Source organism: Saccopteryx leptura, chromosome 2 (genome assembly GCF_036850995.1).
Source record: "Saccopteryx leptura isolate mSacLep1 chromosome 2, mSacLep1_pri_phased_curated, whole genome shotgun sequence".
Lineage (NCBI taxonomy): Eukaryota > Metazoa > Chordata > Mammalia > Chiroptera > Emballonuridae > Saccopteryx > Saccopteryx leptura.
This window is the reverse complement of record NC_089504.1, coordinates 286367582-286387356: the sequence shown is the minus strand read 5'-3', so window position 1 is coordinate 286387356 and position 19775 is coordinate 286367582. Positions and strand designations below refer to the sequence as shown.

Below are 19775 nucleotides of genomic sequence, written 5' to 3'. Positions count from 1 at the left end.
TATTTTAAACATATGTAAAGGAAACCTATTAAAATTGTTCTGTTGTAAACAAAATGCTATGTTCCAACAAGAAATAAAATTCAAAATTCAGGTGACCTTTAATTAAATAGAGAAATAAATGAAGACACCATCACTATATTCCTCTATTTAGGTACAGGTAACAAGAAGGAACTTTATATTGGGAAATCTTTGTTGAAACTTTTGCCCACCCTACTTTCAAGAATGTTTCTCCAAGAATAGTTTGCAATTCCTTTAAAAATGTTTCATTCACTCAGTCCCTTTAACCATATTTAATAAAGGAGGGCTAAAATAGGAAAATGGAAAGCATCTAGCACAACAGTTCTTTACATTTTCATTTGGACTTCTAAGGGTTTACTTCGAAAAGTCATTAAAACTGTATGTCAACTTATGGGTCCACATATGTATTTTTCTAGTGAGGTTATGTCACATTGTGCTATGAGTAAGCAAGTTTATAAATTTTAATGTATTAATGGGTTGTGGAATAAAGAACAGAGAAACCACAGCAGAATATTTATACATTTATTTATAATGACATTGTGGTCTAAATATTTACAACAAATAGGAAACCAGAAGATAAGTTTATACAAAGCCAGCCTGCAAAGTATTCAAATGTGCAAAAATGACAGTTCAGTATCTCAAACTACTGATTCAGCAGACTAGCTCCTTCACTTTCACACATCAATAGTTGATACAAAAAAAGTTTTTTTTGGCAAAACCTGTAATGCCAAGAAAAAGGACAAGTTGCAATTTCAGTCACTAAGTCCACCATCCTATTGCGAGTAGTCAGATCTCTCTATTTTAGCTGCAACCAGTTTTGAGAGAGACAGACGACAGTGTTCATTTCTATGACGAGTTCTGACCAGCTTCTGATCAAGCAGTTTTCTCTGACCCAGCTGAAGACAAGAGCTTAGAAGAGCAATAAAAACAGCAATGGCTATCTGAGACAAGTGTGCCTGAATGTGCCAACATTGTGAAAAAAATAACTTCGTTTTCCTACTCAGGATCCATTTATATCTGACAATTTTAAATTAGTAAAACCACACTTTCCAAAACAGAAAGGATCCAAAAATGGAAAAGGGGTGAGGAATTCGTAGATTTAGTAATGAAAGAAAAGGATGGTCTTAAAATCATTTCCCCACAAATAAATAGTAAGTCTTGGTTTGTAACAAGTTATTATCAAAATTGACCAAAGAGTAGTAAAATACAAATAAAATTGTTTACATCAGAATAGAAGATCTATTTCATTTGGAAAGGCTGAACCAGATCAAATCTATGCTGGAATGAACCCATTGGGATGCTTTGTTGAACAAGCACATTTCACCAACTGTTAAAAAATAGCTTCTGAGACAAATTTGTGATCCTAAGTAAATTTTAACAGATGCTATGCCTCTGAAGAAAAAAGGGCATTTTTAAATGAACAAAACCCTTTTAAGAAAGGGGATAATGCATCTCTAATTTCTGCAAAGGTCCATGATGGCTCCCAGTCCAGGCCAAAGTCTTGTTGAATTAAATGCATGCATTATTGCTAAAGAAGAGTCACCGAGGGTCAAAACTGTTCCAGTGTTTCCTACGGGGCCATCCAGAATGGCATCTGTTGTTTAGCTCGTGGTTGTGATGATGGGTATTGATATCCCAAACTCCAGCCCTGTGGAAAACTACTTGCATTTTTATGACCTCCATGTTCTTCTTCTTCATCAGATGAATCTGCAGCATAAGCCACCAAGCCAAATCCCTTCTCCGTAGTTTTCATCTTCTTGACTGGATAATCTAGAATAGAGAAAAACAACCCCAACCCCATTCCCCAACAAGGGAAAAAAATACCATAAATTCGTTAATTAAAAAAAAAAAAAAAGATGTTAATTTTAAGTGGTTAGTTGGACACCATTTTGAGATCACAGGGTCAGTGGTCACCCAAAAACGTTGAAGGTCACACGAAAAACAGCATCAGCATCAGCAAATGTGAATCCACCAGAACCATGTAAGAAAAGAGAAAGAAAAAAGAAACACACAAAAAAAAGAAAAAAAAGAAAAGAAAAATAAAAAAGAAAAAAAAAGAAAAAAAGGAAAGTTAGCAAGTAAGTCTCTGGAGGCTGATATTTCACCTTTTAAAGAGTTTAAAGAAAAGAAGCTAAGAAAAGAAAAACATTTTTTTCTGTTCATTTTTATTATGACTACAGGCAAGGAACAAAATGATCCTGTACCTCTACAGGATTTAAGAGTCCTGTAATACTAAAAAACAACATTTTTTATAATAGCCACAGGCTGACCATTCCCAACCAACAGAGCTATCAGGGGAGATGTGGCTCAGTTCCCAATACAAAATAAATAAATAAATAATCTTTAATGAAGTCTCTATCAGAATACCTCTAAGTATTTAAACAACAAAGCAACAAAATTTTGAAATGACCTACCAATCATTAGTATTTCCTAGGGTTTTAATGTCACTGATGTTATGTATAAAACATAAGTCGACTGACTCTTTTCTAGATACTCGTCGGTTGAAAATAAAAGGCTGTGTAACTATATGCTGTCCGTATAAATAAAAAAAAGGTATTCTCATTAGATTATAGAGGTTGAATTAAACACCTAAATGAATCACACCTGAATGGACATCAAGTTAGGACACTAACAGCTTAAGACCACTCTTAGCCACTTCCTTAGTCCCCCAATTATATCTTACTCACCATGGCTTCCTGTTAAGGTCCCAGACCCATTCCTTTCCTCAGACTCTGTTTTTATTCCAGTTACTGGAAAGGCTGGTGGAGGCATCAACTGCCTGTTAAAAATATAATTTAAAATATCAATTTTAAATTCTCTAGTAGATAAGAAGTAGAAGAGCAACACAGTCTGCAAATAATTTTTCAAGTTCATTTTCACCATTAACTTCAACCTTTTCACCTCATCGTCTGTCCTTCAAGCTGTTTTCAAGTTGCAAGATTATGAGGCCTTGTCTACATAGCCAGGCCATGCCAAAAACAGAATAAACTGTTGTGGGACACGAGCTTCCTCTTATGAAAACTAATAATAATATAGGAAGGGTGGCAGGCTAGACTCCCATTCAAGTACCTCCATCCATCATTATGCTAGGATTCTAAGTAGCAAAAATGGCTTGATTGTATAACTACTGCCTATCCTTAAAAAAAAAAAAAGAAAAAGGCTAAGATGCAGATAATGAAAGAAAAAGAAGATGCCTGAATAAGCAAGCACTGAGTTATTCAAAACTAAGTATAACTGCTTTTCAAGCTGTGGAAGTCATATATATCATTGTACTTTCCATTACTACATCAATTACAACAGGTGCTTGATGGAACCAAATGATGTAATTGCAGTTTTAGAACATAGAAGCTCCTAGCAAGGATCATTACCTACACTAATGGAGAAAAAAAATGACATGAATATATTCATATAACTATATTCCAACTAACTTACCTGTCCCTCTCTCGCTCTTTGCCTGAGGAACTTGCCGGCTTCGATCCTGCACCTTCAATTTCATTCTGACTGGAGAAGCCTGTACCTAAATTAGTCATATGAATGGGTCCATGCTATGAGCAGAAAAATACAGTGGCATTAGCAAATCTACAACTGCTGTATTGAGTTTAGCTCCTTAATGTAATTGTCAAGTGCCTCATCTTTCTGATAAATTGCAGTAAGCTGCACTACATAGCTCCTGGGATGTGGAGCATACCTATAATCAAAGTAGAAAGTATTTTTTTCTGGAGTGATTGATGGTCAGGGATGTTGTGGTTTATGATGGTATGTCTATTTCTTTTCAACCATCTATATAACTTTTTTTTTTTTTAATCTTATTGATTTTAGCCAGAGAGTAAGGGAGGGAGAGAGAGAGAGAGAGAGAAAGAGAGAAAGAGAGACAGGAACATCAACCCATTCCTGTATGTGCCCCAACCAGGGATCAAACCAGCAACCTCTGCACTTTGGGCAGATGCTCCAACCAACAGAGCTATCCAGCCAGGGCCAACTATCTATAACTTGGTTGGTTTGTATAAACCTAGTTATAAACTCTAAAAATACTTCAAAGTTTGTTTCAAAAGACTGTTTCGAGGATTCTGGCAAAAAGGAAAGGTGCTGCTTCTGATAAAACACAATTGCACCAAAACTACATATTTTAATAATCTTTAAAAATAAACTCTTTAATGAATGAGTTTCTAATTATGTGTATGTACAGAATCACTGCATCCCTGGCACTTTTTGGGGATGTGTTGAAAAAAATAATCACCCTCTTTTTTAGGGGGTGGGTAAAAAAAGAATAGTAAACTGAAAGCCAAGGTTTTAAATATAAACTATGTGTTGGTAGAATGAGCTTTCAGTGAGATGTGTAGGGAAGTAAGAACTATTAGGCTTGCAAGCATATAAATAAGAGAAATACAGAACTCTACAGAACTCCTTCCAGATGCTAGTCAGAGAAGACCTCCCTAGATGGAGAGCTTTGTATGCCTTGAAGACAAAACCCACGCAAAAGGAATCAATCTTGCTTTAAATTAATCACTCAAGGATAAAAACCAATCTAAATAGATTAGGAAAGCTGAAAGCCTAGCATTGGGAAGACAGTTGTAATAGATGTGAATTTATCTAAGAGAATATAGAATATGATGAAGAAAGTAAGACATGGAATTTTTATTTAACCTGGTATCCAAGAAGTCCAGATTCTCGTTCATCTGGTAGCTCTTCCGTGAACCTCCTCTTCTGTGCCTGGGGTTGAGTTGGGAGTGGGGGCTGAGGCTGGGGCTGGGGGCCGGCAGGCAAGGCAGTTTTGACAGGAGCAGCAGGAATAAAAGGCCCACTCATTGGACTCTGGTACCAAAAGAAACCAAGGGGGGGAAAAAGTGAAAATCCCCAACAAAGAAGTAAATCACATGAATCTTTCACTTTCTGGTCCTTAGTTTCCTTCTTGTGTAATCTGCTAACAGTGTTACCTAGCCTTCCCACCTTCATGGTAGGGAAGCATAAAATTGATAATCTCTACAGTTCTTTGAACTCTCAGGAAAAATCTGTTGTGCATGAACTATTAGGAACAAACATGACCATCAAGAAACTCTAGCCACTTAGTTCATAAGTTAACAAGCAAGAATACTTTTTTCTTTTTAATTATTTTTATTGATTTTAGAGAGAGAGGAAAAGGGAAAAGAGGGAAAATGAGAGAAGGAGAAAGAGAGAGAGGTGAATATCTGTTCCTGTATGTGCCCTGACTGGGGATTGAACTGGACAGCAACCTCTGGGCTTTGGGACAATGTGATTAGCTCTTTCTGGCTCATAAGTTTTACTAATGCTGTGGCAAAGGCAACTTCATCTACCACTTCCATGAGTAAGTATGTCAAGAGCATGTCTGTCTAAGCTTTTAAGAGCTTCTTTCAAAAAGGAATAAGGGGTCATCAAAAGACAGTATACATTAAACAAGCACTTCTAAAAGGAAAACTCTTATGACTAACCCATGGCTAATATTTATTGATTGCCTGGATCATATTACTTAACCCTTGCAACCTTTGAGATAATTATCATTATGTCCATTTTATATAAAAGGAAAACAAAGCCTGGGTAGGTGATGTTAGCCTACCCAGCTCAAAAATGGGAAAGCATAATGAACCCTGCCCGTTTAACTCTAAACCCTAACTGTTAATTACTATGCTATGCTGCTTTCTAATTATAAAAAAAAAAAGTCACTAAAGCTGGAGAACTCTAAGAGCTCTGCTTAACCATAAAAATGTAAAATACTTATGACTAGGGACCACAACAGAATTTAGTTGAGTCCCTTTTTGTTTCACACTGTAGAAGCCCCTTCAGTGCTCACAGCCCACAGGTAAGGAGGCCGGGCAATGGTTCAAGGCTGCAACTTACTCTGGCATGGGTACACTATGAGAGGCCCACAGACAAGGGTCCACCATAAATCCATTACCATGCTCTTATTAGTCTCTCCCCTGCCTCTAAGAAGGATTGTATATAACATATCTACATGTGTTTGCTGCCTACTCTTTTCCTAAAATTCTGGTTTCTTACAATTTGAGAAATATATACCAGCACTTATAATCTTTAACTCTGGTGAGTTCACATATATGGCCTAGGAACACCTGTATATGGTATATTTCTAAGATTAGTAATTCTGTTCCAACCATCTAACAGTGTAGTGTAGGCCAGCCACCTTCTCCTTGACAATTTTTTTTAATATTGTAAAGCCACGCACAGGCAAATGATGGCCCACAGTATGGCACACTATGATTCTGGCCTGCTATCTATTGTCAATTCAGCGTGACTGATACATGCTAGATGTGTTTGTTTGGTATTGTCTGTGGCTGCTTTAATACTACAACAGCAAATTTGCAGTAGTTGTGACAGACCACATAGCACACAAAGCTGAAATATTTACCATTAGGTCCTTTGTAGAAAGCTTGCTGACTTCTGCTCTAAGTAATAATAAGGTGGCAAGACTCACTAAACCATGAACTTCAGGATGAATAAACCATGTACACACTATTCCAAAGTATTCTTGTAGCTTAGTGGTGGCAACTCAGGAAGGTAACAGGAAAACAATACTTCACGTTACATATCCCCCCCCCCAAAGATAGAAGCGGGGAAGCAGTCAGACTGACTTCGCATGCACCTGACCGGGATCCACCCGGTATGCCCACAGGGGCGATGCTCTGCCCATCTGGGGTGTTGCTCGGCTGTGGCCGGAGCCATTCTAGTGCCTGAGGTGGAGGCTATAGAGCCATCCTCAGCGCCCGGGCCAACTTTGCTCCAATGGAGTCTTGGCTGTGGGAGGGGAAGAGAGAGATAGAGAGGAAGGAGAGGGGGAGGGGTGGAGAAGCAGATGGGCGCTTCTCCTGTGTGCCCTGGTTGGGAGTCGAACCCGGGATTTCCACATGCCAGGCCGATGCTCTACTGCTGAGCCAACTGACCAGGGCCACATACATGATTTTAAAATAATATTACCAACTTTCTACCCCTCTGCCCCAGCTTTTCCTAATTCAATGGTATCGTGTTTCATATCCTGGCATTTTACCTGTCCAGTGCTAGCTGGAGGCTGCATTTGTGTTATCGGGTATTGTGTTGGCACAGGTGGGACTCCAGTAGGTAATGCTGGCAAGACTCCAGGTGCCAATGAAACAGCCGGTGGCACTATGCTTGGTACTCCATAGGGAGGCTGAATTGGCTGCTGAGGAGGGGGAACAACAGGGTAACCAGACTGATAGCCATTGGATGGATAATATGGTGGTTGAGGAGGGACACTACTTATAGCAGAGGGTTGTGTATAGCCTGAGGGGGGAAGAAAAAAAGTGTTTAATCAGCTGCAGCAGAATGAGACATTTAACTGAATATTAAACTTAATCTCTAGGGAAGAAAAATACTGAAGCTCAAATGGCTTTCTAAATTACCTAAGTTGAAGGGACACTATAGCGAAATATTTTTTAGTTAAACACTTCAGGACATACACACCTGGTAAAGGTACAGCAGTATTAATCTGATTCACAAATCTAGAGTATTCAGCATGAACCTGAAAGAAGGGAAAACAAATTAATAAGGGACAGTCCTTATTTACTAAGTATTTATAAGAGGTCTGATTATACAATTTGAGGACCAAAGTAATTGGAAATGAAAATATTTCCATGCATGTTTTAATCAAATTAAGACTTATTTTTTTGAGAGGGAGATGGGAAGAGGGCAGGAGAGAGGGAGAGGGTGGGGTGAGAGGGAAGAGGAAGGGAGGAGAGGGAGGGGAAGGGGGGAGAGGGAGAGGGAAGAGGAAAGAGGAGAGCGAGAGTGAGAGAGAGAGAGAGAGAGGAGAAGAGAGAGACAAAAAGGGAGAGATGAGAAGCATCAACTAATAGTTGTGGTACTTTAGTTGTTCACTGATTGCTTCTCATATGTGCCTTGATGGGGGAGGGGGCTCCAGCCAAGTCAGTGACCTTTGGGCTCAAACCAGTGTCCATGGGGTCGTGTCTATGATCCCACGCTCAAGCTGGATAAGCCCATGCTCAAGCCATAGACCTCAGGGTTTTGAACCTGGATCCGCAGTGTACCAGGTCTACACTCTATCCGTTGCACCACCACCTGGTCAGGTAAGACTTACTTATTCTTTTATTTACTGAGTGACCTGTCCTCAAGGAGCTCATGGTTTAATAAATGTTTAGTACTTTCCCACTCCAGTTCTTCATTATATACATCTTACTAAGTCCATAACTTCAAGTAGCAACAAGGAAAAAGGGAATGGTCAGGGAAGTTATCTGGTATAAGGGATGGAAAATCAGGTTACTTCACAAAAGCAAAGAAAACAACGGCATTCCAAAAGGGCACCCTTCAATATGAAATAACATAAGGTTATATATATTTAACCTCCAAACCTGATTTCTTTTAGGTGATACAAAAACAGTCCTATGGTTTAATTTTGGTTATGTTTATAAAATAGAAATAAGAGATAATCAAATAAGCAATTATCCTAAAGGCATTGTTAACTGGTTTACAACTATTACAGCTCTACATTTACTTTAGCTAAAGTTAATATTAAAAAGAATTTGGAATGCCCACTCTAATGATCTGAGCAGGATTAAAAGTATTAATCTAAATGACTGACAACATTGAGATTTTATGATACTACTGTACCATAGATTTCAAAATTCCATGCTGAAGTAGCTCCTGAAGAAGAAATACATGCCAACTGTGCCCTGGCTAAGGGAATTCAACTTCCTTAAAGAGAATGTTACTTGCTAAAATGGTTTAGGGGTCTGAACAGTATCCCCCTCAAAATTCATGTCTGTCTGGAACCTCAGAATATGACCTCATATGGAAACAAAGTCTTTGTTTGTAGGTTGTTAAGATGAAGACTCGAGTAGGCCCTAACTGAAAAGACTGCTACCCTTAGAAGAAGAGATAGGGATACAGAGGTACAGGGAAAGAAGTCAGGTGAAGATAGAGCAGAGAGGTTGGAGTTATGTGATAGAAGGCAAAAAATGCCAAGGACTACTGGCTACCACAAGAAGCTAGAAGAGGCATGGGATGAATTCTCCCTCACAGGTTTCAGAAGAAGCCAACACTGCCCACACCTTGACTCTGGACTTCTGGCTTCCTAAACTGTGAGAGAATAAATTTCTGTTGTTTTAAGCCACCTACTTTGTGGCTATTTTGTGTGGCAGCCTAGGAAACTAATATAGGTAGGGAAAAATAGCTAAGACACAGTCCAAAATGGCAGTAGCTGTTCTGAATGAGTATCAGACAGACAAATACAACTCACTGTTTGCAAGAGATTCTCACAGAGCTTCTTGGCAGCAGCAAGGCCTTCTGGTTTGGGATGACTGCAAAGAATTAAGAACCAAGAAATCAAAGGGAAAAAAAACAAAGCATAGAGGATTCTGTTTTCACTGTGTATGCTGCTTCATAAACTTAATATACTCAATGTAACACAAATCTAAGCTTCTGAAAACCACAAAATAGGAACACAAAATAATGTTATTTTAATGTACAACTAGTATCATTACCACATTATTTTATTGGTCTTTCTCTGAGTAATAGTAATTCTTGATACAAAGACACTTTAAAATATTGTGATATGTTTAAGTCAAAATTACTGAATACTATAAAAACATCTACCTTTTAATCTAACCATTTTTATTACCTAATTATAAAGTGATCACTCCAAGTATTTACCAAAGTTCCTCATGTTACTACTTATTAAGCCTATTTTTCTCTTACTTTACTCTTTCTGAAGCACGGCTGCCTGTACTGCTAAGCTGACAAGGATTCAAACGTTCTCAGCCCCATCCATCATACCTGATGTAAATATACATAGGTTCAAAAGCTTCTCGGCCAGATGCTGGCTCAATGCAGCCTGAACCCTTGCCTCGTAGAAAGACTTTGGCACCCGTTTCAATCTGAATGTGCTGCAAATAGGAGCAGCCAGGACCTTCCACTTTCTCTTTGACATTAAAAGTGGGCACAGCGTGTTCTAGACCCACGAATAATTTGTCTTGAACATAATGCATCTGTAGAAGAACAGAATATCTCAGGTTAAACAGAGAACACATAATTCCTAATCTTGAATATCACCATACAAAATATATATACTGCTCATAAAAATTGGGGGATATTTTATAGCTTTATATTCATTTTGAAATATCCCCTAATTTTTGTGAGCAGTATATTTTAATTCTCCAGATACTTTTAATCACTTCCAAAATAAGGAATCCCTGTAATTTCTACCAAGAGTCCATAAAAATAAAGCCTACCAAGCATCTTAATTTAAATGAGAACTAATCTACATACCTACCTCTAACACTAATACCTTACTCTGTTCAGCAAAATCTATTTAAGAGGTGGAAATCCAAAATCCAATATAGAGGAAGCATACCCACTTCCTCTTGACTGATAAACGTTAAGAAATTATAGCAGTTTCCTGTAAAACTGGAGTAAAATGTTGGTTAGCACAGTCAGCCCTGTGATATTCTTCAATAAGGGCTGCTCTCTCCAACCCTTTTTTCTAGGAGGATTGTATCAGCAGAGTCTTGCTTCATCAGACTCAGCCTTCTTAGTCCTCCAGTTACCGAGTTTACAAATATAAATTCAAACCACTAACTTCAAATGTATAATATGCATACTCTCTGATCTATCAAAATCCTCTTTCTGGACTGTATAAGTAGGAAGAAATGTGTGCTCAGATGTTCACTATATAATGGAAACCTAAATGGTCCATAAATGTGGTATCAATAGTGGGTAACTTTCAGGATAGAATTTCAGGACTTTATTTTTTTCCTTCATACTTTCTATATTATTTAGCATATATCATTTTTATAGAAGTAATAAAGCTGTTTGTGATCTCTCCATAAAACGTACCCCTGACTGGAAGGGAGGCTTCTGGCTAACAGCTGGAGAAAGCTGTGTAATGGGTGCTGGTTGGTGATAGACAGTGACTGTCGCACCATTAAAAGTTGGACTTGTTCCTGTGGCAGCTTTCACCACCCCACTGGTGATAATTTCTTTGATTCGGTTTACAGCTCCTAGGGAAAAACATAGAGAGTAATAAACTATACCAAAGAATTGAATGAACTGACTAGTACCCAGTGATAAACACAGGCCAATACTCAGTTATTCACGCATTAACCCGTTTTTATAGGTGATCCAAGTGTTTGGCTCCCAACCTCTCTAATCCCCTATGTGTATTCATGAGTAGTTCATAAACAATACTATGCAAATCCCTGTATTATGCCTTTAACAAAAAGTGATATGTGAGCTGAAAACATTACTTACTGTCCACTAATTCCCGTGTCTGGCCCTGAACATGAAGATATAATGGACGATCCCTATAAAGAGAAATGTAAAATGATCCCAAACTGGTCATAACCAAAGAAGGAGCTATATGAGCTACTAATTTGTAACTTTTTATTCTTTTAGCACATGTGGGTGCACGTGTGAAGCAGAGACAGACAGGAAGGGAGAGAGGTGAGAAGCATCAACTTGTAGTTGTGGCGCCTTAGTTGTTCATTAATTGCTTTCTCATATGTGCCTTGACCAGGGGACTCCAGCAACCTTGGGGTCATATATATGAGCCCACACTCAGGCTGGTAACCCTGCGCTCAAGCCAGATGAGTCCATGTACAAGCCTGTGAACTCGGGGTTTCAAACCTGGGTCATCAGCATCACAGGCCTATGCTCTATTCACTATGCCACCGCTGGTCAGGCTAGTTTGTAACATTTCGTTTCCAAATAAGTGAAAGGGACTATAAAGTACATAGAAATGGCTGTTGCTAATTTCTAAGAGCATGGGTTAACAGTGGGAAAATGGATAAACTTTTCTGGTTGCTAAAACTAAATGGCTTGCATAAGATTTAAATTTGTTCTTATAGGCTCATTAATATTAGTATCCAGTCAATTGAGATGTTTGAGAATAGAATTCCTTTTTGTTGGCCGTTTAACAGGTTATGGGCAAATGTACTTTTGGCTATTCAAATTAAGGGGATAAAGTAACGGTGGCATACATAAAAACTTCTTTAGGCCCTGGCTGGTTGGCTCAGAGGTAGAGCATCAGCCTTGTGTGTGGAAGTTCCAGGTTCAATTCCCAACCAGGGCACACAGGAGAAGCATCCATCTGCTTCTCCACCCTTCCCCCTCTCCTTCTTTTCTATCTCTCTCTTCCCCTCCCGCAGCCAAGGCTCCACTGGAGCAAAGTCGGCCAGGGCGCTGACGACAGCTCCATGGCCTCCACCTCAGGCGCTTAAATGGCTGGATAGCAGAGAATGCAGCAGAGCAACGCCCCAGATGGGCCGAGCATCGCCCCCTGGTGGGTGTGCCGGGTGGATCCCGGTCGGGTGTATGCAGCATTCTGTCTACTGCCTCCCTACTTCTAACTTTGGAAAAATAAAAAAAAATAAAAAAAATAAAGAAAAAAGAAAAAAAACCTCGCTTTAAAGGACCATATCAACTAAAACTCTAAATTACAAATGTAAAAGTAACTTAGATTCAGATTTTGATTATATTAATGCAGAAAGTTAATAAGCTGTAGATAAAAAAATAACTTGTTTCAAGACAAGTTTGAAACAGCAACCAGCACATATAAAGCTGAAATATACTCTTTGAATAGCAAATTTTGTTTAAGCCAATGTTAAAAACATTGCCTTGCTTATGTGCCCTCAAAAATTGAATACCAGAAGTAATGAAACTAAACTGAGATAAATCTTTACACAGATAAACTAAAATTTATAGTTATCAGAAAGGCATTAAGGAGTCCAATAAAAAAATTTTTTTAAAGGAAGATTACAACAAAGTATGAGCTCACTTGTTGGGGAAAATATATATTTAAGTAGAAACACAGTTTAGAGTATATATAGTAAATGTTAATAATTATGACCTTTTTTTTACACTTTTGTATAATTCATTGCCTTCAATAAATATTGTGTGTGGGAGGGAAATCCCAAAACACAAAAGCAAAGAGAATAACTGCAACACCTCTTTTATCTTTAGAGGTGTCCTGAATTCTGCAATAAAGCATATACAGAACTTAAAACCAGATGAATCATGATTTCAAACACTTATTGAAAATGCTATAAAATAAATAATGTTAATCAACACTAGCCCTGGAAAATTTTTTGCCTATATGGACATAAAAGAGCTTCAAAGCCCCAAATTCCTGAGCTGGAGTTCCACAGAACTGACCTTACCTTCCTGACCTCACTTTCCTACTGCTCTCCTTTCTCTTCTCTACTCTAGCCATACATGCAAACTCTTCTGCCTCAGGGCCTTTGCATGTGCTGTTCCCTCTGCTTAGAACAGTTTGCTCCCAAATAAATGCTTGTTTCCTCACTTAAAAAAAGAAAAAAATAAAGCATATATACTGCTCACAAAAATTAGGGGATATTTTAAAATTAAAGATGAAGTGATAAAATATCCTCTAGTTTTTGTGAGCAGTGAATATAGATACATGTATATCTATTTTTAATTTTTTTTTTGACAGAGACAGAGAGTCAGAGAGAGGGACAGATAGGAACAGAAAGACAGACAGGAAGGGAGAGAGATGAGAAGCATCAATTCTTTGTTGTGGCACCTTAGTTGTTCAATAACGGGGGGAGGGGGGGGGGAGGAGAGCTACAGCAGAGAGAGTGACCCCTTGCTCAAGCCAGCAACCTTTAGGCTCAAACCAGTGATCATGAGGTCATGTCTGTGATCCCATGCTCAAACCAGCCATCCCTCACTCAAGCTAGCGACCTCAGGGTTTCAAACCTGGGTCCTCTGCATCTGTCTGATGGTATATCCACTGCGCCACTGCCTGGTCAGGCTCTTTTTAAATGGTTTTATTTAAAATATTTTTTATTGAATTTATTGGAGTGACATTGGTTAAAATATACATGTATGTGTCTATGAACCAGAGTAGCTACTGTATAAACTTTAAATCATTTACTCATACTTCTTAAGAATAAAAAATATGAAGCTAACATGAGTCATGTATCCAGCCCTTCCCCAAAGTAGAGGATATGAATACATACCCTGGTCCCACTTTGGCTTTCTCCTCAGTTGTCATGAATCTCCCTCGAGTTGACACTGCAGCCCCACTAAGTCGGCTGATCTAAAAAGGAAACATTCTATTAAGAAGATGATATGGTACCCTGGCCAAATAGTTTGGTTTGTTAAAGTACTGTTCCGATATGCAGAGGTTGCTGGTTTGATCCCCAGTCAGGGTGTATACAGAAACAAATCAACATTTCTGTCTCTCTTTCTCTCTGTCATTTTCTCTATCTCTAAAATTGCTTAAACAAAACAAGTTTTAAATTAAAAGCAAACAAAAAAAATGGTGATACGGCAATTGATGGATTTCCAAAATTTTTTAATATTTATTGACTTTAGTGAGAGAGGGAGAGAGAGAGACAGGAACACTGAGCTGTTTCTGTTATTTGCCCTGATTAGGGATCGAAACAGCAACCTCTGCACTTCGGGATGATGCTCAGTCTAACCAACCAAGCTCTCTGGCCAGGGATGATTTCAATGATAGGTAGCAAGATAGATTTTCCCCATCCGTACAATCCACCAAGAAGGCAGGAATGAGTTTTCTCTGATATCTGAAATTCTAGTTTCATTGCTTCTTACTCAGACCAACCCAGGGAATTCACACATATCTGGTTCTTACCTCCACTAAGAAGTTCCTCTGCAGGTAAATCAAACTGAACCCTGATTTGGGAAACTATGATCCTAATCTACTAATAAACATCAGTCTCATGTCTGTATTGAGTAATCTTATTTTTTCCGAAACCACACCCACCCACCATATTCCCCGAAGAAGCCCAAGAGCTCCACACCTCGTCTTGAGTTTGTCCTCGAGTCAGCAAGTTCCTACAAGTGAGAGGCACATCATTGATCTCTACTTCAGCTACCACCAGGTCATCCTTGCTTTTACTGCTAGTTAGGCCTTTTCCAGGAGCCTGAAGCTACAAAAAGAGAAATTAGATTAAAAGTTTACATGATGAAATATCTTTCCACTACCCACACTACCTCCTTACCTGTTCGTTTCCTGCCTACAAACACACAGAAACATCCATAGGTCATTCTTTTTTTTTTTTTAATCAGAGACAGAGTGAGAATCAGAGAGAGGGATAGATAGACAGGAACGGAGAGAGACGAGAAGCATCAATCATTAGTTTTTTGTTGCAACACCTTAGTTGTTCATTGATTGCTTTCTCATATGTGCCTTAACCACAGGCCTTCAGCAGACCAAGTAACCCCTTGCTCGAGCCAGCGACCTTGGGTCCAAGCTGGTGAGCTTTGCTCAAATCAGATGAGCCTGCACTCAAGCTGGTGACCTCAGGGTCTCGAACCTGGGTCCTCCGCATCCCAGTCCGATGCTTTATCCACTGCGCCACCGCCTGGTCAGGCTATTTACTACTTTAAATATTACTTTTTAGCTCCTGGTCTGTGGTTCAGTGGATAGAGCATTGGCCGAGCATATGGATGTCCAGGTTTTATTCCTGGTCAGGGCACACAGGAGAAGTGACCATCTGCTTCTCTTCCCCTCCCTCTTCCCCTGCTGCAACCAGTGGCTCAACTGGTTCAAGGATGCCCTTGGGCTCTGAGGATGGCTCCACTGGAGAGCATCAGCCTCAGGTACTAAAAATAGCTCAGCCCCCAAGTATCAGCCCCAGATGGGGGTTGCTAGGTGGATCCTGGTTGGGGCACATGCAGGAGCCTGTCCCACTATAACGCCCAAAAATAAAAGTATAGAAATTACTTTACAGAGAGGAAAAAAGGCATCTAACTGATTAACATCAATATTAAAATTTTTGGGCCCTGACCAGTTAGCTCCACTAACTGAAGTGGTAGAACATCAGCTCAGCGTGTGGATATCCTGGGTTCAATCCCTGGCCAGGGACCACAAAAGCAACTATCTACTTCTCTACCCCTCCTCCTCCTTCCTCTCCCATGTGTCAATTGGTTCCAGTGAGTTGGCCCCAGGAGCTGAGGATGGCTCCCTGGAGCCTCCCTCTCAGGCACTAGAAATAGCTCCATTGCCAAGCAACAGCCCCAGATGGGCAGAGCATACCCCTGCAAGGGGCTTGCTGGGTAGATTCTAGCTGGGGCCCATGCAGGAGTCTGTCTCTGTCTCCCTTCCTCTCACTTAAAAAAAAAAAATTGCCACTGGCTGGTTGGCTCAGTGAATATAGCGTTGGCCTGGTGTATAGACATCCCAGGTTTGATTCCTGGTTAGGGCACATAAGAGAAACGACCACCTGCTTCTCTTCCCCTCCTGCAGCCAGTGGCTTGACTTGTTCGAGCATTGGCTCTGGGAGCTGAGGGTGGTTAGGTTCGTCTGAGTGCATCAGCTTTAGGCACTAAAAATAGCTCAGTTGATTCAAGCATCGGCCCAAGATTGGGGGTGGGGGTTTGCCAGGTGCATCCCAGTCAGGGTGCATGCAGGAGTCTGTCTCACTATCTACCCTACTCTCACATAAAAAAAAAATTTTTTTTTTAATATTTATAAAGAGCATTTCATCTTCATCAGTATCCTTTAATATTTCCTTGTAGACCTTAGAAATGGACAACTGACTCACACAATCTTTGAAAACCATAAAAATACAATATGTGAACTTTCAGTTTACTAAAAGTTCTCGATTCTGCAAAACTTGAATAAATTTAAGCATCCAGATAGGTATGGCCTACTGATAAACATTCTGTTGATGTTACCCACTAATAAATTGGAAAGTTAACAGACTATCATTTTATTTTTTCCAGTTTTATTTAGGTATAATTAAAAAATAAAAGCTGAATATATTTAAGATGTTTAACTTGATATTTTGCTATATGCATACATTGTGAAAAAATTACCCCATATATGCAAATTAACATCTCCATCACCTCACATTTATTGCACCTTCAAATACAGAACTCAACCCTTTATAGGAAGGAAAGATGGCAAATTTAAGCCAAAAGAATCGTCTAAAATTAAAATGCAGTGGGCTGCCTTGGAACACAATGAACTCTACAACTTTTAGAGGCTTTCAATAAAGGCTAAACACCCAATTGTCTGAGGTAACTATAAAGTAGACATCTGTCCCTATCATCTACATTTCTGGACAATTACTGTACATTCATGAGCCTAATTTTCCTCATTTGTAAACAGGTAACACTAATTCATTCCATAAAATTGTTGTAAGGTTTTTTTTTTCTTAAGTACAAAGCATGTGTTCTAGCATTACAGACAGTCACTATATACTCATTATCCTATTGGAAGATTCTTGTATGCTATGGCAATTAAGTTAAAGGTTTCCAAGTTCTGATCCATTCTAGGTGTAAGATTCCAATTATACTAGGGATTTTATAAAATGACCAAATAATTTCCTCAATTTGTGTGAAAACAACAAAACCACCCAGTTATAAATTATTTTTATTTCATGTGAAATTGTACTTTAGTTAGGCCGTCATTAAAAAGTTGAATCTATAGCCTGACCAGGCGGTGGCGCAGTGGATAGAGCATCAGACTGGGATGCGGAGGACCCAGGTTCGAGACCCCGGGGTTGCCAGCTTGAGCGTGGGTTCATCTGGTTTGAGCAAAGCTCACCAGCTTCTACCCAAGGTCGCTGGCCCGAGCAAGGGGTTACTCGGTCTGCTGTAGCCCCCAAGGTCAGGGCACATATGAGAAAGCAATCAATGAACAACTAAAGTGTTGCAACAAAAAACTAATGATTGATGCTTCTCATCTCTCTCCGTTCCTGTCTGTCTGTCCCTATCCTTCCTTCTCTCTGACTCTGTCTGTCTCTGTAAAGGAAAAAAAAAAAAGTTGAATCTATAGATTATAATTAGAGACATTTGAAAGCTCACTCGATTTATTTGAGCTTTTCTTTTGACATTAGGGAAAATGCACATGATTCAAAAAACATATTACGTCCCTGGCCGGGTAGCTCAGTTGGTTGTAGAGTTCTGATATGCCAAGGTTGCGGGTTTAATCCCTGGTCAGGGAACATACAAGAATCAACCAACCAATGCATAAATAAATGGAACAACAAATCAATGCTTCTCTCTCTCCCTTCAATTAAAAATAATATTACAACATTGCTTTACATGATTTATAAACTTAAGTTGAAGTAAGTCAACATAGATAAAAAAGCTATTTAGTCCACAATTGTATTCACCTAACAAAAACTGCCTCGTAAAAACAAATGACAAACTATCACCCGATACATTCCAAAACTAAGTGATCTTTAAGTTACCGTACCCGTTTCTCCTTCATTAACACAAACAATTGTGAGATTACAGGAGTACAAAATAACCCCTATTAAAATTGCAATTAGCAGGGTCCCTTCAACTTCAAATACCTTCTCAGCAGCATTCTGAGTTGGTTTCAGCTTCCCTTTGGCCATGAGCATGGCATTGATCTTGGCAGCCACAGCAGCAGCAGCATCTAAGGCTCCAGAAGGAGCAGCTGTGGTGCCCCCAGGGCTTCCCCCACTGCTGGTAACATCTCCACCTGGGGCCGCCGGTGGGAGGAAAAGAACGGGGGCTGGAGCTGGTTGGTCCCATTTGCTGCGGCGCCTACAGTAAGTAAAAGGAAAATAATAGGCCTCCAAAAGCTTTCAATTATAATATTTTTCCATTACTATGCCTTGACATCTCATGTTCCCTCTACCATATTCCCTTTACACCTTCGAATCTCCTATCGGGGCTTAAAATTATTCTTAAATAGGCAAGTACAGCACTATTTCCCCTAATCCTCACTTCTTTCAGCCCTTTCCCAGAATCCACTTCCTTTCTCTTCCGTCATCCCTATCAAAAGACTTCACTCTGTCCCATATGCCCTCGTTTTCGCCTTCTCCTTGGCTCGTCCTTCCAGAAGTCCCTGCTTTCCTCCTCACTCTGATCCTCGCCGGCCTTCTTCAGGGGCCCCAGGCCTGCTCACCACTCTCTCAACAGTCGGGCCCTGCAGTATGTACACTTCCCACTTAAGTACCCTCTACCCATACGCAGCTTCCCGTGGTCCCTCCGCCTCTCCTGTGCCCCCTGCTCGCTGCCATTCTCCTGCCCGCGAAGCTTTACCCGCCAGCTCCAGGATGTGTCGCGCTCCCCGCGGACATGGCGACCGGTTCGGCGCAACCACCCGCCAACTACCCGACAACCACCTTCCCGTCACTTCCGCCTCAACGCCCTTACGCACAGTCTCTTCCGTTCGTGAGGAAAAGCGGTTCCGGTTAAAACATCTATTGGGATTGGACTCGCGTTGGTTTCCAGGTGTCTAGCTTTTTCTGAGAGTTGATAGCATGTGACCTTTATGTTCGGGCCTTCCCCTTTAGAAATATGATTACTAACACATATTAAGGCGAAATTGGGGCGGGGAGAATCCATCTTTGTTACGGGCAAATTGGTAACCTACATGATAATAGGCATGAGTCAGGGAATTAAGCCAGTTTCTGCTCAAATTGAACTGTACAAGCCAGCCTCTAGCCGGAAAGTGAGCTTTCGCGTGACTTTTGCCCCTTTCACGATTCAGTAACCTATTTAGGAACAGTAAAACGATTCATCCCAAAGATCATTTGAAGAATTTATTTTCTCTGGCTTTTTTTCATTTCTATGTGCCAAGAACTGTTTAAGAGGGCGTAATAAGGTGACCAATCGTCCTCCTTTAGGGAGGACAGTCCTTCTTTTGTAAGTTCTGTCCTCCCTCAAAAAGTGTCCTCCTACATGTCCTCCTTTTTGATATTGGAAGACTAAATATGTAAATGTCCGTATTTGATCGATGAATCGATCCATTGCGTGTGATGTGACATATTTGTATCTAAGTGAGT

General features: G+C 39.8%; 1 protein-coding gene and 2 non-coding genes across 4 annotated transcripts; all 3 read right to left on the bottom strand.

Moving 5' to 3' along the window:
• Nucleotides 1-526: 526 nt before the first annotated feature.
• KHDC4 (KH domain containing 4, pre-mRNA splicing factor) lies at nt 527-19135 on the bottom strand. Of its 2 annotated transcripts, none has more exons than XM_066362227.1 (14): nt 19030-19135; nt 18312-18528; nt 14805-14933; nt 13998-14077; nt 11269-11321; nt 10855-11018; nt 9796-10007; nt 9260-9320; nt 7468-7525; nt 7034-7287; nt 4663-4830; nt 3451-3563; nt 2706-2797; nt 527-1788 (listed from the first exon to the last, which is right to left on the bottom strand). In XM_066362227.1, the coding sequence occupies exons 1-14, from the start codon at nt 19065-19067 to the stop codon at nt 1589-1591; spliced, it is 1839 nt and encodes a 612-aa protein (XP_066218324.1). In that variant the 5' UTR covers nt 19068-19135; the 3' UTR covers nt 527-1588. The 2 variants fall into 2 exon arrangements, 1 of the variants encoding a protein (XP_066218324.1); XR_010748798.1 differs by having other exon boundaries at nt 1732-1788; nt 3451-3535.
• Nucleotides 5798-5934, bottom strand: LOC136396099 (small nucleolar RNA SNORA42/SNORA80 family). Its single transcript, XR_010749520.1, has one exon. It is a non-coding gene; the product is annotated as a small nucleolar RNA SNORA42/SNORA80 family (small nucleolar RNA).
• Nucleotides 10434-10562, bottom strand: LOC136396118 (small Cajal body-specific RNA 4). Its single transcript, XR_010749536.1, has one exon. It is a non-coding gene; the product is annotated as a small Cajal body-specific RNA 4 (non-coding RNA).
• Nucleotides 19136-19775: the final 640 nt, after the last annotated feature.